The 15010-nt window shown below is 39.9% G+C and overlaps 1 protein-coding gene across 1 annotated transcript in view; it reads left to right on the top strand.

Annotated features, from left to right (window-relative positions):
• Window positions 1–8892: 8892 nt before the first annotated feature.
• The window catches only part of LOC128282114 (uncharacterized), a 34584-nt gene continuing 28466 nt past the window's right edge, over window positions 8893–15010 (top strand). The window contains exon 1 of the mRNA XM_053020300.1: window positions 8893–9038. Coding sequence (XP_052876260.1) covers window positions 8893–9038 — 146 coding nt within the window. The remainder of the gene's footprint in view (window positions 9039–15010) is intronic.

Here is a 15010-nt window from a genome sequence, read left to right on the forward strand (position 1 = left end):
ACGGTTGATGCCTTGGCTACCTTAGCCTTCATGGTCAAAGTGAACAAATAAGAGGGTGTAAAACCTATCCAAATGAGCATTTATGAGGTCCTGGCCCATTGTTACAACATTGAGGAAGAAAAAAGGGATGATCACCCTTGGTACGATGACATATTGCAACATCTAAGGAAACCTAAATACCCTGAACATACAACCAAGAATGATAAAAGGACTCTAAGAAGATGGGCCAATGAGTATGTCCTAGATGAGGAGGTCTTATACAAAAGAAGAAAGGATTAGATGTTATTGAGATGTGTAGATGCTGTTAAGGGCAAGAAAATCCTTGAAGAAGTCTGTAAGGGTGTTTACGGGACACATGCTAATGGTTTCACAATAACCAGGCAAATTATGAGATTCAGATATTATTGGTCCACCATGGAAGGGAACTGTGTTAATTATGCTAAGACGTGTCATAAATTCCAAATTAATAGAGACAAAATTCATGTACCTCATTCACCTCTTCATGTTATGACTTTTCCATGGCCTTTCTCTACGTGGGGGCATGGATGTTGTAACACCCCTTACTCGTATCTGACGCCAGGACAGCGTTCGAGGCATTATCGAGCTAAAACATTAACATTTACACAAAACCAGCCATAAAATTTTGTTCAAAATTTAAAACTTTTCAATTTCATGCAAATTGTCCCTTATAAGGGCCTATGAGGGCCAAAACATACATCGAAGGTGGTTCGGGACTAAACTGAGGACTTTAGAAAAATTTAGGATAACTTAGAAAAATTTCCTACTTTGGGGAGTCACACGCCGTGTGGGTAGGCCGTGTGGTTACACACGCCCGTATGGCTTGGGACATACCCGTGTCCTCAAGCCCGTGTAACTTTCTGACAATGACATCATCATACAATTAGGGTCACACGACCAAGTTACACGCCCATGTGCTTAGGCCGTGTGGCTAATTAAATTCTCGAAATTAAGTGCAGACTTCACACGGCCTAGGCACACACCCATGTTTTAATGCTGTACCTGTCACATGGTTGAGACACATGGCTCTGTCTCTACCCATGTGTTTACTACTGGGCATTTTTTTTTGCATTAATTAGGGTGTAGGGGACATACGGTCCAACCACATGCCCATGGGGAAGACTGTGTGTCACACACGGCCTAGGCACATGCTCGTGTGTCTGCCCGTGTGGACAACTTTTAGGCTATTTTCCAAGCCAGTTTTCACCCTTAAATGCTCATTTGCTTATTCATCTAAGATGGCATGCAACCTAGTATATTAGTTCACTTGAAAACTCATAAACATGATTATTCCATGCCTTTGTAATGACAACATGTCACTTATCCAAAACATCATACTTTCACATGGCATTCCACACCAATTTCATATTCATTCATTAGGCTAACCCTACTTTTAAATTACCTAATCATACCATAGATTGGGTATACTTATTAACCATGACTCATTCACTTAGCACATGTGCCATTCATCACACATCTCATCCACAGACAAACACACCAAACATAAAACATTGCATGCATGTATAATTGATTAGGGTTACATCCCAAATGATCAATATGGACCATATCACATGGCCATATACAAAATGAATCAAATATTTCCATAAGCCAACACAATTGACTAGACCAATAAAACATATAACAAAAAGACCAAGTCCCTATACATGCCATACTTAAAATATTGAGACTAACTATACCCCAAATGTCCAGTTGACAGTATGATCGAGCCTCCGATGTCCTTCGATCCTTGGGTTGGCTTGGGGATACTATAAGAAAGTAAGAAAGGGAGGGGAGTAAGCATAAAGCTTAGTAAGTTCACATGCAAATAAATAGCAACATGGTCATAAATATATATACATTTATGACATAAGCTAGATTTACTTAAGTGTTATCATGAATTCATAGATATAACTCAAATTTGTAAACATAACTTACGCATTTTCAATCTTACCAAACATTCATCACATATCGAGCTCATTTAGATGAGTTTATCGTACATTCTTGTACCAACTCAAATCACACTGTCATATTCTCTCTTTACTTGTCGATTAACTCACAAGTTTACCCGTTGAACACTCGGAATATTATTGGATACGTGGAAGACTTGCACATAGTGCATCAAATATAGCCACATGCTACCTCATATCACAATCACATATTGCTCGCTCATGAGCTACTCATGGGCCTACTCACACAAGCTGACAATTAGGACGTAACTACTCGGGCTGCACACATAAGCAGATAGGTACTCGTAACATATGCCGGGCTACCCAGCCACCAGTAGGACGTACAAGACCAACACTTGGATTCACATATCACATATGCACACATATTCATGAGATCATATCCATATAGTTCCTAGTGATATGTCACATTGTATCCTAAACTATTCCTAAGGTTCAAACGGGATTTTCTCGACATCTCATGTTCGTCGAATTCATTCATAATCTCGTGCTCATAATTTACAACATTATTCATACACTTGACATAATAAGTAATCATATAAACTCATACATTAAAAATATATTAAAAACATGATATATCATTACATTATTTACACATGAACTTACCTTGGTATAAAATATGGATAATTTATACAATTTAGTCTAAAATCTTATTCTTTCCTCGATCTAGGTCCGGACTCCGTTTTTCTTGATCTGTAATAGCAAATTCAGCTCATTTAATCATCACATTGTTCAAAGTAATCCATAAGTTATAATTTGGATAAATTACAATTTCCCCCTAAACTTTCACATAATTACAACTTAGTCCCTAGGCTCGTAAAATGAAATGTATGCATTTTCTTTGATACCCAAGCCTAGAGAAACTTATAACGCACTCATATTAGCCCATATTTTTTTTCAAATTAGATTTTTAACCACTTATTTTACAACTTTTACAAAAAGGTCCTTTTTAGGTGTTTTCATGGAAAATCACCTAGTAAAAGATGTTTATCACACACTAAACTCTCATATTCCTCCACAAATCATCAAAATACATGCAGGCCACACATGGGTAAATTTTCATACATAAACCCTACTTCTAAATAAGGGTGGAAATAGGTAAATCAAGCTACAAGGACTTCAAAAATGTAAAGAATATTAAAAATAGGGCTCGGGAGCACTTACAATCAAGCTTGAAAGTTGAACAAAACCCTAGCTATGGTGTATTAAGAGTTTTAGCCAAGCATGAAGAAGATGAGCATATTTTTGCTTTAATTTTCCCTTTTTTGTTCTTTTAATTACCAAATGACCAAAATGCCCTTAGGGTCATTCTTTAAAATTTTTCCCACACATGTCCATTTTTGTCCAAACTTTTAAAAATTGGTTAAATTGATAATTAGGACCTTCTAATTTATAATCTAAAGCAATTTCATGCTAAAAGCTTCTAGAACACAAGTTTTGCATCCTATTCAATTTGGTCCCTAAAGTTCAATGGAACATTTTATGCATAGAATTTTTTCATGAAACTTGCACACAAGCATGAAATCATATCATAGACCTAATGAGAATCATAAAATAATTATTTCTAATTCAAATTTGTGGTCTTGAAACCACTATTCTGACTACGCCCTAATTCGGGATGTTACAAATGTTATTGAGCCAATCACGCTAAAAGCTTCGAATGGACATTGACTTATCTTTGCAGTCATCGATTACTTCACCAAATGGGTAGAATTCACTACTTATGCCAATGTCACAAAGTCGGCAGTTAGAAAATTTTTAAAGAAAGAGATCATATGTCAGTATGGAATGCTAGAAAGTATCATATCTAACAATGCATTGAATTTCAACAACAACACGATAGCGGAGGTCTATAGTTAATTCAAGATCAAACATCACAACTCATCAAAATATCGCCTAAAAATGAATATTGCAGTAGAGGCAACCAATAAGAACATAAAGAAGACCATGGGGAAAATGAAAGAGACTTATAAAGATTGGCATGATAAATTACCATTTGCCCTCTATGCTTATTGAACGTCTATTAGAACCTCTATCGGGGCAATACATTTCTTATTGGTTTATGGAATAGAGACGGTTTTACCCATTGAAGTTAAGATTCCTTCTCTTTAAGTTTTATTAGAGTTAAAGTTAGATGAAGAACAATGGATCAAATTTCGATATGATCAGTTGAACTTGATCGTAGAGAAGATTGAAAGTTATCTGTCATGGTTAGATGTACCAAAAAATGGATGATGCGAGCTTATGACAAAAAGGCTCACCCCAGGGAATTCCATAAGGGGGACCTAGTGTTGAAAAATATCATTCCCATTCAAAAGGACTTCAGAGGAAAATGGATGCCGAATTGGGAATGACTTTATGTGGTGAGGAAATCCTTTTCTGGAGGAGCATTGATTCTAACCGAGATGGATGGAAAAAATCTACCCAATCTTGTGAATTCAGATTTAATCAAGAGATATTTCACCTAAAAAAAAAGAAAAAAAATGAGAGGCCAAGGCGAAACCTCGCAAAGGGTGTCTTGAGACCAAATGAGTTTTGAGTTGAAAACTCGAAAAGGACGACTCAACTTTTGATCGAAGAATGGGGGTGTAATAGTCATTTTGTAATGCCTCAATTTTTGGGACTTCTGTTAATTTTGGTGAATTTTGGAATTTTTGTGTTTTGACTGTTTGGCGTAGGTTTAATTATGTTAGTGGGCTCTAGAAGGCCCAAGCTTAAGCTAAAACCCGGTAATTTTAGGTGATTTTAATCCATAAAAGGAAAAGGGGGGTTCTAGTTAACAGGGGTCTTAAATATTATTTGGGTGAAATAAAACATAAGGAAGCAAGTGGCAAAGTGGCATATGACGTCACTGGAAAGGCTATAAAAGTGGCGTGTGGATGCTAGGGAGAGCTGAGGTTCAAGTCACAATGACAACATATTAAGGGAATTATTATTTTTATGTTCAGAAAAGGTAAGCAGTGGAACTGAAGTGAAAGTCTGTCAGGAGAGGATTTAGGAGTTGATAAGGGATAGGATTTAGGAGTTGATAAGGGATAGGATTTAGGAGCAGATAAGGGAGGAAATCTAGGAGATGATCAAGGAACAAGAGGTGGCCGGCCAAGGGACTTTAGCATGGGAATTTCGGCTAGGGTTAGTGCCAGTATAAATTCGGCATTAGTGGTAAGTGGTGTCGTTTCTTAAGCATTCTCTTCTTCTTTTCTTTTTCTCTTTTCTCCATCCACTTATTCTTTTCTTCTTATTTTCCCCATAGCCGAATCCTTCAGCCACCCTACTCTATACCACCTTCCTTCCATTATTTTTAAGACTATAGCCGATTGCCTCAAATCCCGAAATCCTGAAAACTTGACTCCTTTTGTACCGATTTTTCCCTAGCCAAATCTCTTATTTTTCTCACCGTCTTTGGCCGATTCTCTCAACCTCTAAACCCCAGGTTTCTATCGACAATACCACAAGTAAAAACCCTCATATTTTATCTTTCTCTACACTTTTGCAAAAAGCCGAAACTCCCACACTATCCTAGGGACATAGTCGAATACTGAGATCAATGAGGGCTCAACTTTTGTTATCATTTGAGGGCTTCAAACTGCATCAGAATCAAGTAGGAACTAAGGGGGAACGTTGACTGGAAGAATCGGTGGTAAGTCTTTCCAACTTAGTCTATCTTGCATATTTTAAGAAAAGTTTAATCCCTAAAAGGTTAGGGAGGTTGTCATTTTTTGGACTTGTAGCCCTAAGGGGTTGTGATAATAGTATTATTTTGGTAATAGTGTGATTAAGAGGCTGTTGATCAAGGGCTTGGACAAGTGGAGCGAGTGGATCTGGATCGAGACACTATTTTCGGCAAAGGTAGGAACGCTAAGGCCTAAGGTATTGTTGGCCGAATATGGTAAGAAGTTAATATGTAGTTCATTTTGGTAGTAAGATTAACGTGGTAGTATTATAATTGTAGGCAGTTCGTGCATGGATCTTGTTAGCTAATCTTCATAAAACAGGTGTGTAACTGACACCCTCTCATAGACTAGATCAGCAAAAGCCGAAAAGCTGAAATGCCGAAAAGTTGGTATTTTGGGAATTTGGGAGTGTGCAAATGCTCGTAAGATAGTTGGGTTTGTATGTTTGGTATTCTGAAGGTAATAAACTGCAGTACGTGCGATTTTGTGCATTTTGATAACTTGGGCTTAATGGGCCAAAATCGGATTCATGGGCCAACGGCTCAATTTGGTAAGTATGTGGTAAGTATTCTGATAGTACGTAAATGGATAGGATATGCATGAAAACCCTAAAGGTAGCTAAATTACTACAATACCCTTATGTATGGAAAATTACCATGATACCCCTAGGTGTAAATAACCAATATGCCCCTAGGGTTAATTTTGTCTGAAAAGCATGTTGATTTAAATCTGTATGATGTATGCCATGAAAGAATATTTGTTGCATGGGGACATGGGTTATATTATGAAGGAAGTGTCCTGGTGGCTATGCCACAATTATCTGATCTGGTGGCTCTGCCACATATATCTGATTCGTGGTTCGCCACGATTATTCAGATCCGTGACTCGTCACATTATCTGTTCTGGAAGCCATGCTGCATAATTCTGTGGCGTGTAGCGGTTGGGTGGGTCGAGTAGTCTCTCCACATGGTGAAAGGTTGGTAAAGGGGTGTATGTGGTTGGTTGTGGGTTGGGTTCTGCATATACATGAAATATCTGATTTGATCTGTTATGGGCCTATGGGCTTAATTCTGTATTCTGTTCTAAGCTAAGGCCAATTTATTCTGTTTCTGTGGTTTGAACCGATATGGGCTATGGTTGGGTTAATTTTACACACTGAGTTTCCCCAAACTTATCCCCTATTTTCATCCATGCAGGTAATCCCCAACCATAGTGGGCTTGGAGCTGCGAGGGATTCGGAGTGTCCACTCGTTCTACAATATGGATTTCTTCTGGTGATTTGGACTTCAATTTACTTTACTTTGATGATTTGGGTTTTGTTATGTAATAAGGCTGCTTATAATTTTTCTTTTTGGGGTTTTGATTTATAACTTATCATGATGATCTTAAATTATATTAACTATCAAAATGGGCTAGATCTAGGGTTCATTTTCCAAAAACATAAATTGATTTCAAAGTAACACGATCTCAAACAAGGCTTCTACTGTGATAACGTTTTCCCAAAATTAAATATGCTTTATTTTAAAATGAACATAATTACAATGGTAATTTAAAAGAAATGCACGATGTTGGAGTGTGGCAAGGGCGGTGTGCATGTCTAGGATTGGATCCGAAAGAGCTTGGTACTTAAGCAGTCCGATGGACTCACCTCCTCTTTTCCGGTTTCCTACCTGGTGCACAGCTTCCATTCACTTTAATCCTTAATGAATTAATCCTTTGAACATCAAGTACAATTTTCTGAACTTAGAACAGAAAAATGTTTTTAACGTTTTTGATTTGGCATGTCAGATCCGGTCATAACGTCTAGGCCGGGTTTGGGGTGTTACATTTAGTGGTATCAGAGCCAAGTTGCAACAACTCGGTTGTGGAATGGGTTTACAAAAACGAAGATTGTCAAAAAAAATTGGTTTTTAAAATCAGGACTTCTGAAGGTGGCATTCCGAATCTTCGGCCCAAGCCTGTAAGTATCATTCTGAATTTCTCTGAATATTTTCTGGATTTTTTATTTGTACTGAAACTCTGCTAGGATGCTCTAGATAGGATGATGATACTAAAACCCTAGGAAAATTGATAAGAGACTGAAACTGTAGTTAGACTTCGATTCTGCGAGAACAATCTCTGAAATACTGTCTGATTCATAAAACATCTGTAATAATCACTGGAATACCGGGTTAATGCATAAAATTTGTAAACAGATAATACGATATGAGTACAAGAACCACTCGTGGAAGAGGCCATGGACGTGGCCGAGGAAGGGCTCGAACGGTATCTTCATCTTCGGGACAAATATCGGCGGCAGATGCACCGGTACCATCAACAACGGAAGTAGAGTCACATGATTGTGGTGCCGGGGATGACGCCCTATCGCAAGCAATGCTTTGTGTTCTGGAAAGGGTTGTCGGGGCAAGTACGGGCAACAGAGTTTGGGGGTCCATTTCGAAACGACTCCGGGCCAACGGAGAGGAGATTTTTAGGGGTGTGTCTGGTATCGCTCTGAATGTGGCAGAATATTGGTTGGAGGCCACAGAACGAATTATGGATGACTTGGATTGCTCTGTGGAGCAGAAACTAAAGGGAGCCGTATCGTTGCTACGGGACGAGGCTTACCAGTGGTGGCTCACCGTGAGAGAAAGAACCCCAGCTGAAAGGGTAACTTGGGAACTGTTTAAGACAGCCTTTAAAGGCAAGTATGTTGGGGCAAGTTATGTGGACGCTCGCAGGAAGGAATTTTTGAATCTGGTGCAAGGAAGTAAGACAGTTGCCGAGTACGAGGCTGAGTTTCTGAGGTTGAGCCGGTATGTCGTGGGCATAGTTGCTACAGAATATGAGCGAAGTGTGCGCTTTGAGGATGGTCTTAGGGATGACCTGAGGGTGTTGATTACTCCGCAGAGGGAGCGAGATTTTGCGGTCTTGGTGGAGAAGACAAAGATAGCAGAAGAGGTTAAGCGGGCTGAAAAGCAGAATCGGGAGAAGGATCGAAACTATTTTGGAGGATTCGTAACCCCTGTGGTGCCAATAAGAATATTAAGAGAGCAAGAGTAGAGGAACCAGTGCGAGCAGTGTCGATGAATGTGGTTAGACCACCAATCTGTGGAGACTGTGGTAAGGTACATTTGGGTGAGTGTAGGAAACGTTTCGGTGCTTCTTTCCGATGCGGATCTATGGAGCATAGAGTTAAGGACTGCCCTCAGAAAGCTGATCAGGCTCAGGTTGCTGTACAGAGGGTTGTTCAACCCATGAGAGGTGGACCACAACCACCAAGAGGACGAGGACAAGGTAGGAATGGAAACGAAAATGGTCGAGGTCGAGGGGCACCCGGCAGAGGTATCGGAAATGCTGAAGCTCGACAGCCAGCTTTGGTATATCCAGCTCGTCATCGAGAGTAGGGCGACGTACCTGATGTCATAACTGGTACGTTCTTGGTTTCTGGCATGCCATACAATGCTTTAGTGGATATTGGATCTACTCATTCCTATGTTGCATGTGCCATATCTAGGTCGTTGGGTGTGCACTCTGAGAAGATTGTGAGTGGGGTATCTGTGTTAAGTCCTTTAGGTCACTCGGTTAGGGTAGACAAACTGTATAGGAATGTACCCTTAGAAACTCAAGGCAAGGTTTTTCCTGGAGATCTGATGGAGTTACTGTTCAGAGAGTTTGACCTCATTCTGGGAATGGACTGGCTTGTTAAGCATAGGGCGACTTTGGATTGTGGTGCAAAACGAATGGTGTTAAGGACCACGGAGGGTGAGGAGGTTATGATGATAGGTGAGCGAAGGGATTATTTGTCTAATGTGGTGTTGGCATTGAGGGCCGAAAAGTGGATTCGAAAAGGTTGTGAGGCCTATTTGGCATTTGTAAGCCAGTTGGAAGAGAAGGGATTGGCAGTGGATAAGGTAAGGACCATAAAGGAGTTTCAGGATGTTTTTTTGGAGGAGCTTCCGGGATTACCTCCTAACCAAGAAGTGGAGTTTAGAATCGACTTGTTGCCTGGAACGGCGCCAGTGTCTATCGCACCGTATAGGATGGCACCGAAGGAGTTGGTGGAGCTAAAGGCACAAATTCAAGAGTTGTTGGATAGGGGCTTTATTAGGCCAAGCGTGTCTTCATGGGGAGCACCGGTGTTATTCATGAAGAAGAAGGATGGTACAATGCGGATGTGCATTGATTATTGCCAGTTGAACAAATTGACAATTAAGAATAAGTATCCACTGCCAAGGATTGACGATCTGTTTGACCAGCTTAGAGGGGCTTCTGTATTTTCTAAGAACGACCTTAGATCTGGATATCATCAGTTAAGGGTCAAGGAGACAGATATCCATAAGACGGCATTCAGGACTCGGTATGGTCATTACGAGTTTCTGGTTATGCCATTTGGGCTGATGAACGCTCCTGCGGCATTTATGGATCTGATGAATTGGGTGTTTCAACCATTTCTGGATCAATTCGTAGTCATCTTTATTGACGATATTCTGGTATATTCTGAAACGGAAGTAAAGCATGATGAGCATCTCCGTATAGTGCTACAAGTGTTAAGGGAGAAGGAACTTTATGCAAAGTTCAGCAAGTGTGAATTCTGGTTGAGAGAGGTAACTTTCTTGGGACATGTAGTCTCTGCTGAGGGGATTAAGGTGGATCCTCGAAAAAATTGAAGCAATTTTGGAGTGGAAGCCGCCTAGGTCAGTATCAGAGATACGGAGTTTCCTAGGATTGACAGGATACGACAGAAGGTTTGTGGAAGGGTTTTCGGTGTTGGCTGCACCTCTGACTAAACTCATAAGGAAAGGGGTACCGTTTGTATGGACTGAGACCCAGCAGGAAGCTTTTGAAAAGTTGAAGAAAGTTTTGACTGAAGCTGTAACACCCCAAACCCGAGACCATCGCCGGTGTCGGACACGAGGGGTTAACGAGACAAATCCTCTTAAAGTACCGACCAATTTGGCATTTCTGGACAGGCTGGAAAACTGCGTTACCAATTAAATTGTAACACCCCAAACCCGAGACCATCGCCGGTGTCGGACACGAGGGGTTAACGAGACAAATCCTCTTAAAGTACCGACCAATTTGGCATTTCTGGACAGGCTGGAAAACTGCGTCACCGTTGCCTTAAAAATCATATCTCGAGTTTCAAAACTCGGAAACTGATTTCGTAAATTTTCCCTGAATTTAGACTCATATACCCATCCATGGATTTATTTTTAGAATTTTTGGTTGGGCCAATTGGTACAGTTTATTAGTTAAAGTCACCCATGTTACAGGGATCGACTGCTCTGACCTTCGCGCGTTACAACTTGAATATCTCTCTGTACAGGGCTTTAATACTGTTTCCGTTTGTTTCTAATGAAACTAGACTCAAAATGGAATCTGTACATATAAGGCATGACTCCTAATTCTTTCTGGATAATTTATGGTAAATTTTCAAAGTCGCAACAGGGGACCCAGAAACAGTTCTGGCCCTGTCTCACGAGAACTTTAATATTTCTCAGTATACTGCTCATATGGTCGTTTCGTTTCATCCATATAAAAATAGATTCATCAAGGTTCAGTTCCATAATTTACTCACTATTTAATTCTACTTCTACTATTTTTAGTTATTTTTCAATCTCATCCCACTGCTGCTGTCCGCAACAGTTACTGCAGTAGACTATGCCAATTTCATGAATTTTTCCTTGGCCTTAATCATCCATCATACATGACACAAATTATGGCCACCTTATCAAAATTTGAGTTTCTAAGACTCGTGGCTATAGGTTCTAGCATCCCACTCGACGACCACATAGGCCATTTTCACATGGCTTAAAGTTTACAACCCACAATTCGACAAAATATAATAGCCTATACATGCCAAATGTTCTTCAACAACAAAAACAATACCACAAGATTTCAGCCGGTGTGATGACTTCAACGACGGTTTCGAGCACGCAACAATACGAGTCCAAGAGACCTAAAATGGGTGACGAGAAAACACCGAGTGAGTTTACAACTCAGTAAGTCATAAGCATTCATCAATCCACCGATAAAGTTACTACTACATGTACAACAAATGAGGCTAGGTACTCGTCCATATCGAATCTATACCATAATACCTCTGACCTTTCGGTCCAATCTCGCACCAATTCATACATCCACATTTCATATTCTACACAACAAGATAATCAAGCATTTTACACATTAACTCATTTTCCAGCACAACCATACAATTTCAATCATCACATAGATTTAAGGCTTACCAAATTCAACCCCAAGCATGAACGTATTCTCTATTCGCCATGAGCTCGAGGTACTTACCCGATCCGCTGTCCATACTCAATTCAATGGAGACACACCTCCATATATATAGAGTACGCATAACACGTTGCTTATTACTTGATTTCGCACACTTAGTGCCACGTAATTTAAGCCCGCGCACAAGGCCATACCCTCCGAGCTCGCACACCCAAAGGTCAGATTTTTTCAGCTTGCACACTTAGTGCCATATATTTCCAGACGCACACTTAGTGCCGATCTCGCCACCGCATACACACGTATTGTTCAAGACACTTAGTGCCGAAAGCAAACTTTCTACACATTTCACTATTTCTTTTACATTCAACAAATGTCATCACTCCATACACATACATTTTCATTTATATATATATATCATCCCATTAAACACAATTGCATAAATTTTACAATCATTTAAGCAATATCAAATACGTGCTTAATGACTTACTTCGTGTTGGGTAAAATAGTTCCAAGTCGGCTACTCGATGACCTTCGTCTTTCCCTTGCTTGATTCTCCTTCTTTAACTCCTTGAGCTTAATCAATAAATCACTAGTTTAACCATCTTGCTAAACATTCATAATTCAACTACACATGCATATGTATGCTTGTATATTCGCAACCATTCTTACTAATCGCCCATTTGGTCGATTATACACCTAACCGAATATGCACCAAAAACTTGATTCAACATTACCTACATACTCACTTTAATGGTCAATATATATATATATATGTACAATGTCAACTAACATCTTTTAATCACCTAATTTCATCTCATGAACATTTAATCAAATTTTCCCAATCTAGCATATATTTTCACATCCATTTGTAACATCATGTACAAACACATATACACATATATCAAAACACAAATTTTACCTATCATGCAACAAGCATAAATCGCACTTATGAGCATGCCATGGCCGAATACATCCCACACCATCCCCTTTCAATTTTTGGTCATGGTTAAACAAAGAAAACTCCATGTCTTACTCAAGAATGCTAAAAGAAATTTCAAGAGTAGTCAATCCATCATTACATGTATCATCAACAAGCTTCACATTTAGCATGCAATGGCTTTAACACAATATCAACCTTGGCCAAATACCATTTCCATGGCATAACAAGGATTTGAACCATGGGCTAACATGAACATCAAGTTAGCAACTAAAACATGCATGAATCTCATGACACAACCTCAAACATACCTTAATCTTGACACAAGTATGACCAAATCTCCTTCTAGTTCTCTTCTAAACCAAGCATGAAGCAAAAATCCTTCCTTTTTCCCTTAGTATTTTCAGCCAAGATTTGAGAATGGATGAACAAATTTTTCCTTTCTTTTTCCTCTACTCACGGCAACAAAAGGGGGGGGGCATCCATGCTCATTTTTTTTTTTCATTTCTTTATTTTTTTCTACATAATCCACTAACTAAACATGTTGGAAACATGTTCCCTTGCCCATATTCTTGTCATGGCCGGCCACTCTTCCCTTTTTTTGGGCAAATTGACATGCAAAACCACTCTTTTGCATGCATGTACTATTAGACCATTGTAAGATTAGCCTATCACCTTTCAAAAATGTTTCATACAAGTCCATTTTAATAAATTCACATAGAAATGATCAAATTAATGCATGAAACTTTCACACATGCATTTACTAACATCATAAACATAGAATATAACTTTTAATTACTTATAAGACTCGGTTTAGTGGTCCCGAAACCACTTTCCGACTAGGGTCAAATTAGGGATGTCACAGAAGCACCTGTGTTAATTCAGCCGGAGTCTGGGAAAGATTTTACTGTGTACAGCGACGCATCACATGTAGGTTTGGGCTGTGTGTTAATGCATGAGGGTAAGGTGGTTGCATATGCGTCACAGTAGCTTAAGCCTCACGAGGGGAACTATCCTACTCATGATTTGGAATTAACAGCAGTGGTCTTTGCACTTAAGATTTGGAGACATTACTTGTATGGAGAAAGGTGTATTATATACACAGACCATAAGAGTCTTAAGTATTTGTTGACTCAGAAGGAACTGAACCTTAGGCAAAGCAGATGGATTGAGTTGCTTAAGGATTATGACTGTTCAATCGAGTATCACCCAGAAAGGCTAATGTGGTAGCCGATGCTTTGAGTCGAGAACCGTGATCGATCCGAAAGTAATGTTTGCTCGTTTCATCAGATGATGATGGCGCTTTGTTGGTGAATTGCAAGTAAGGCCAACTGGTGGACCAGATTAAGGAAAAGCAGCTTGGAAGATGAGTCTTTGGTCGCCGTTTTCAACAAGTTAAGGAAGGGAAACTTGAGTTCGGTTTAAATGGTGATGGAGTTCGTGTTTTCGAGGAAGAATTTGTGTTCAAGGACTTTGATCTAAAGCGCATAATATTGAAGGAAGCTCATGGGGACTATGTGCCATGCATCCTGGAGGGAATAAGTTGTATCACGACTTGCGAGAATTGTACCGTGGCCCGGACTTAAGCGAGAAGTAATGAGTTTGTAGGAAAATGTCCGACATGCCAACAAGTGAAAGTCGAGCATCAATTACCTTCTAGATCATTAATAGGTGAAGATACCACTTTGGAAGTGGGAGAGGGTAACCATGGACTTTGTGAGTGGGTTGCTGTTGACACCATCGAAGAAAGACTCGGTATGGGCGATTGTGGATAGGTTGACCAAATCGCCCATTTCATACCAAGACGCATCGAATTTTCGCTCAAAAGTTAGCCAAATCAGTATGTGGCGGAGATTGTGCAACTTCATGGAGTCCCAGTTTTGATTATCTCTGACTGGGATCCCAGATTCACATATTGGTTTTGGCAAAAGTTGCATGAGGCATTGGGGACGCGGTTGAACTTCAGTACGGCTTTCCATCCCCAAACTGATGGTCAGTCGGAAAGGGTCATTCAGATTCGGAGGACATGTTAAGGGGATGCGTGATTGACTTTCGAGGTAGTTGGGAGGACTACTTACCATTGGCGAATTTGCATACAATAAGCTTATCGTGCAAGTATTCGAATGGCACCGTATGAAGCATCAGATGGTCTAAGGTGTCGTACACCTAGTTGTTGGACGGAGCTAGGGGAGCGA

The sequence above is a fragment of the Gossypium arboreum genome, chromosome 10 (assembly GCF_025698485.1).
Source record: "Gossypium arboreum isolate Shixiya-1 chromosome 10, ASM2569848v2, whole genome shotgun sequence".
NCBI classification, from domain to species: Eukaryota; Viridiplantae; Streptophyta; class Magnoliopsida; order Malvales; family Malvaceae; genus Gossypium; species Gossypium arboreum.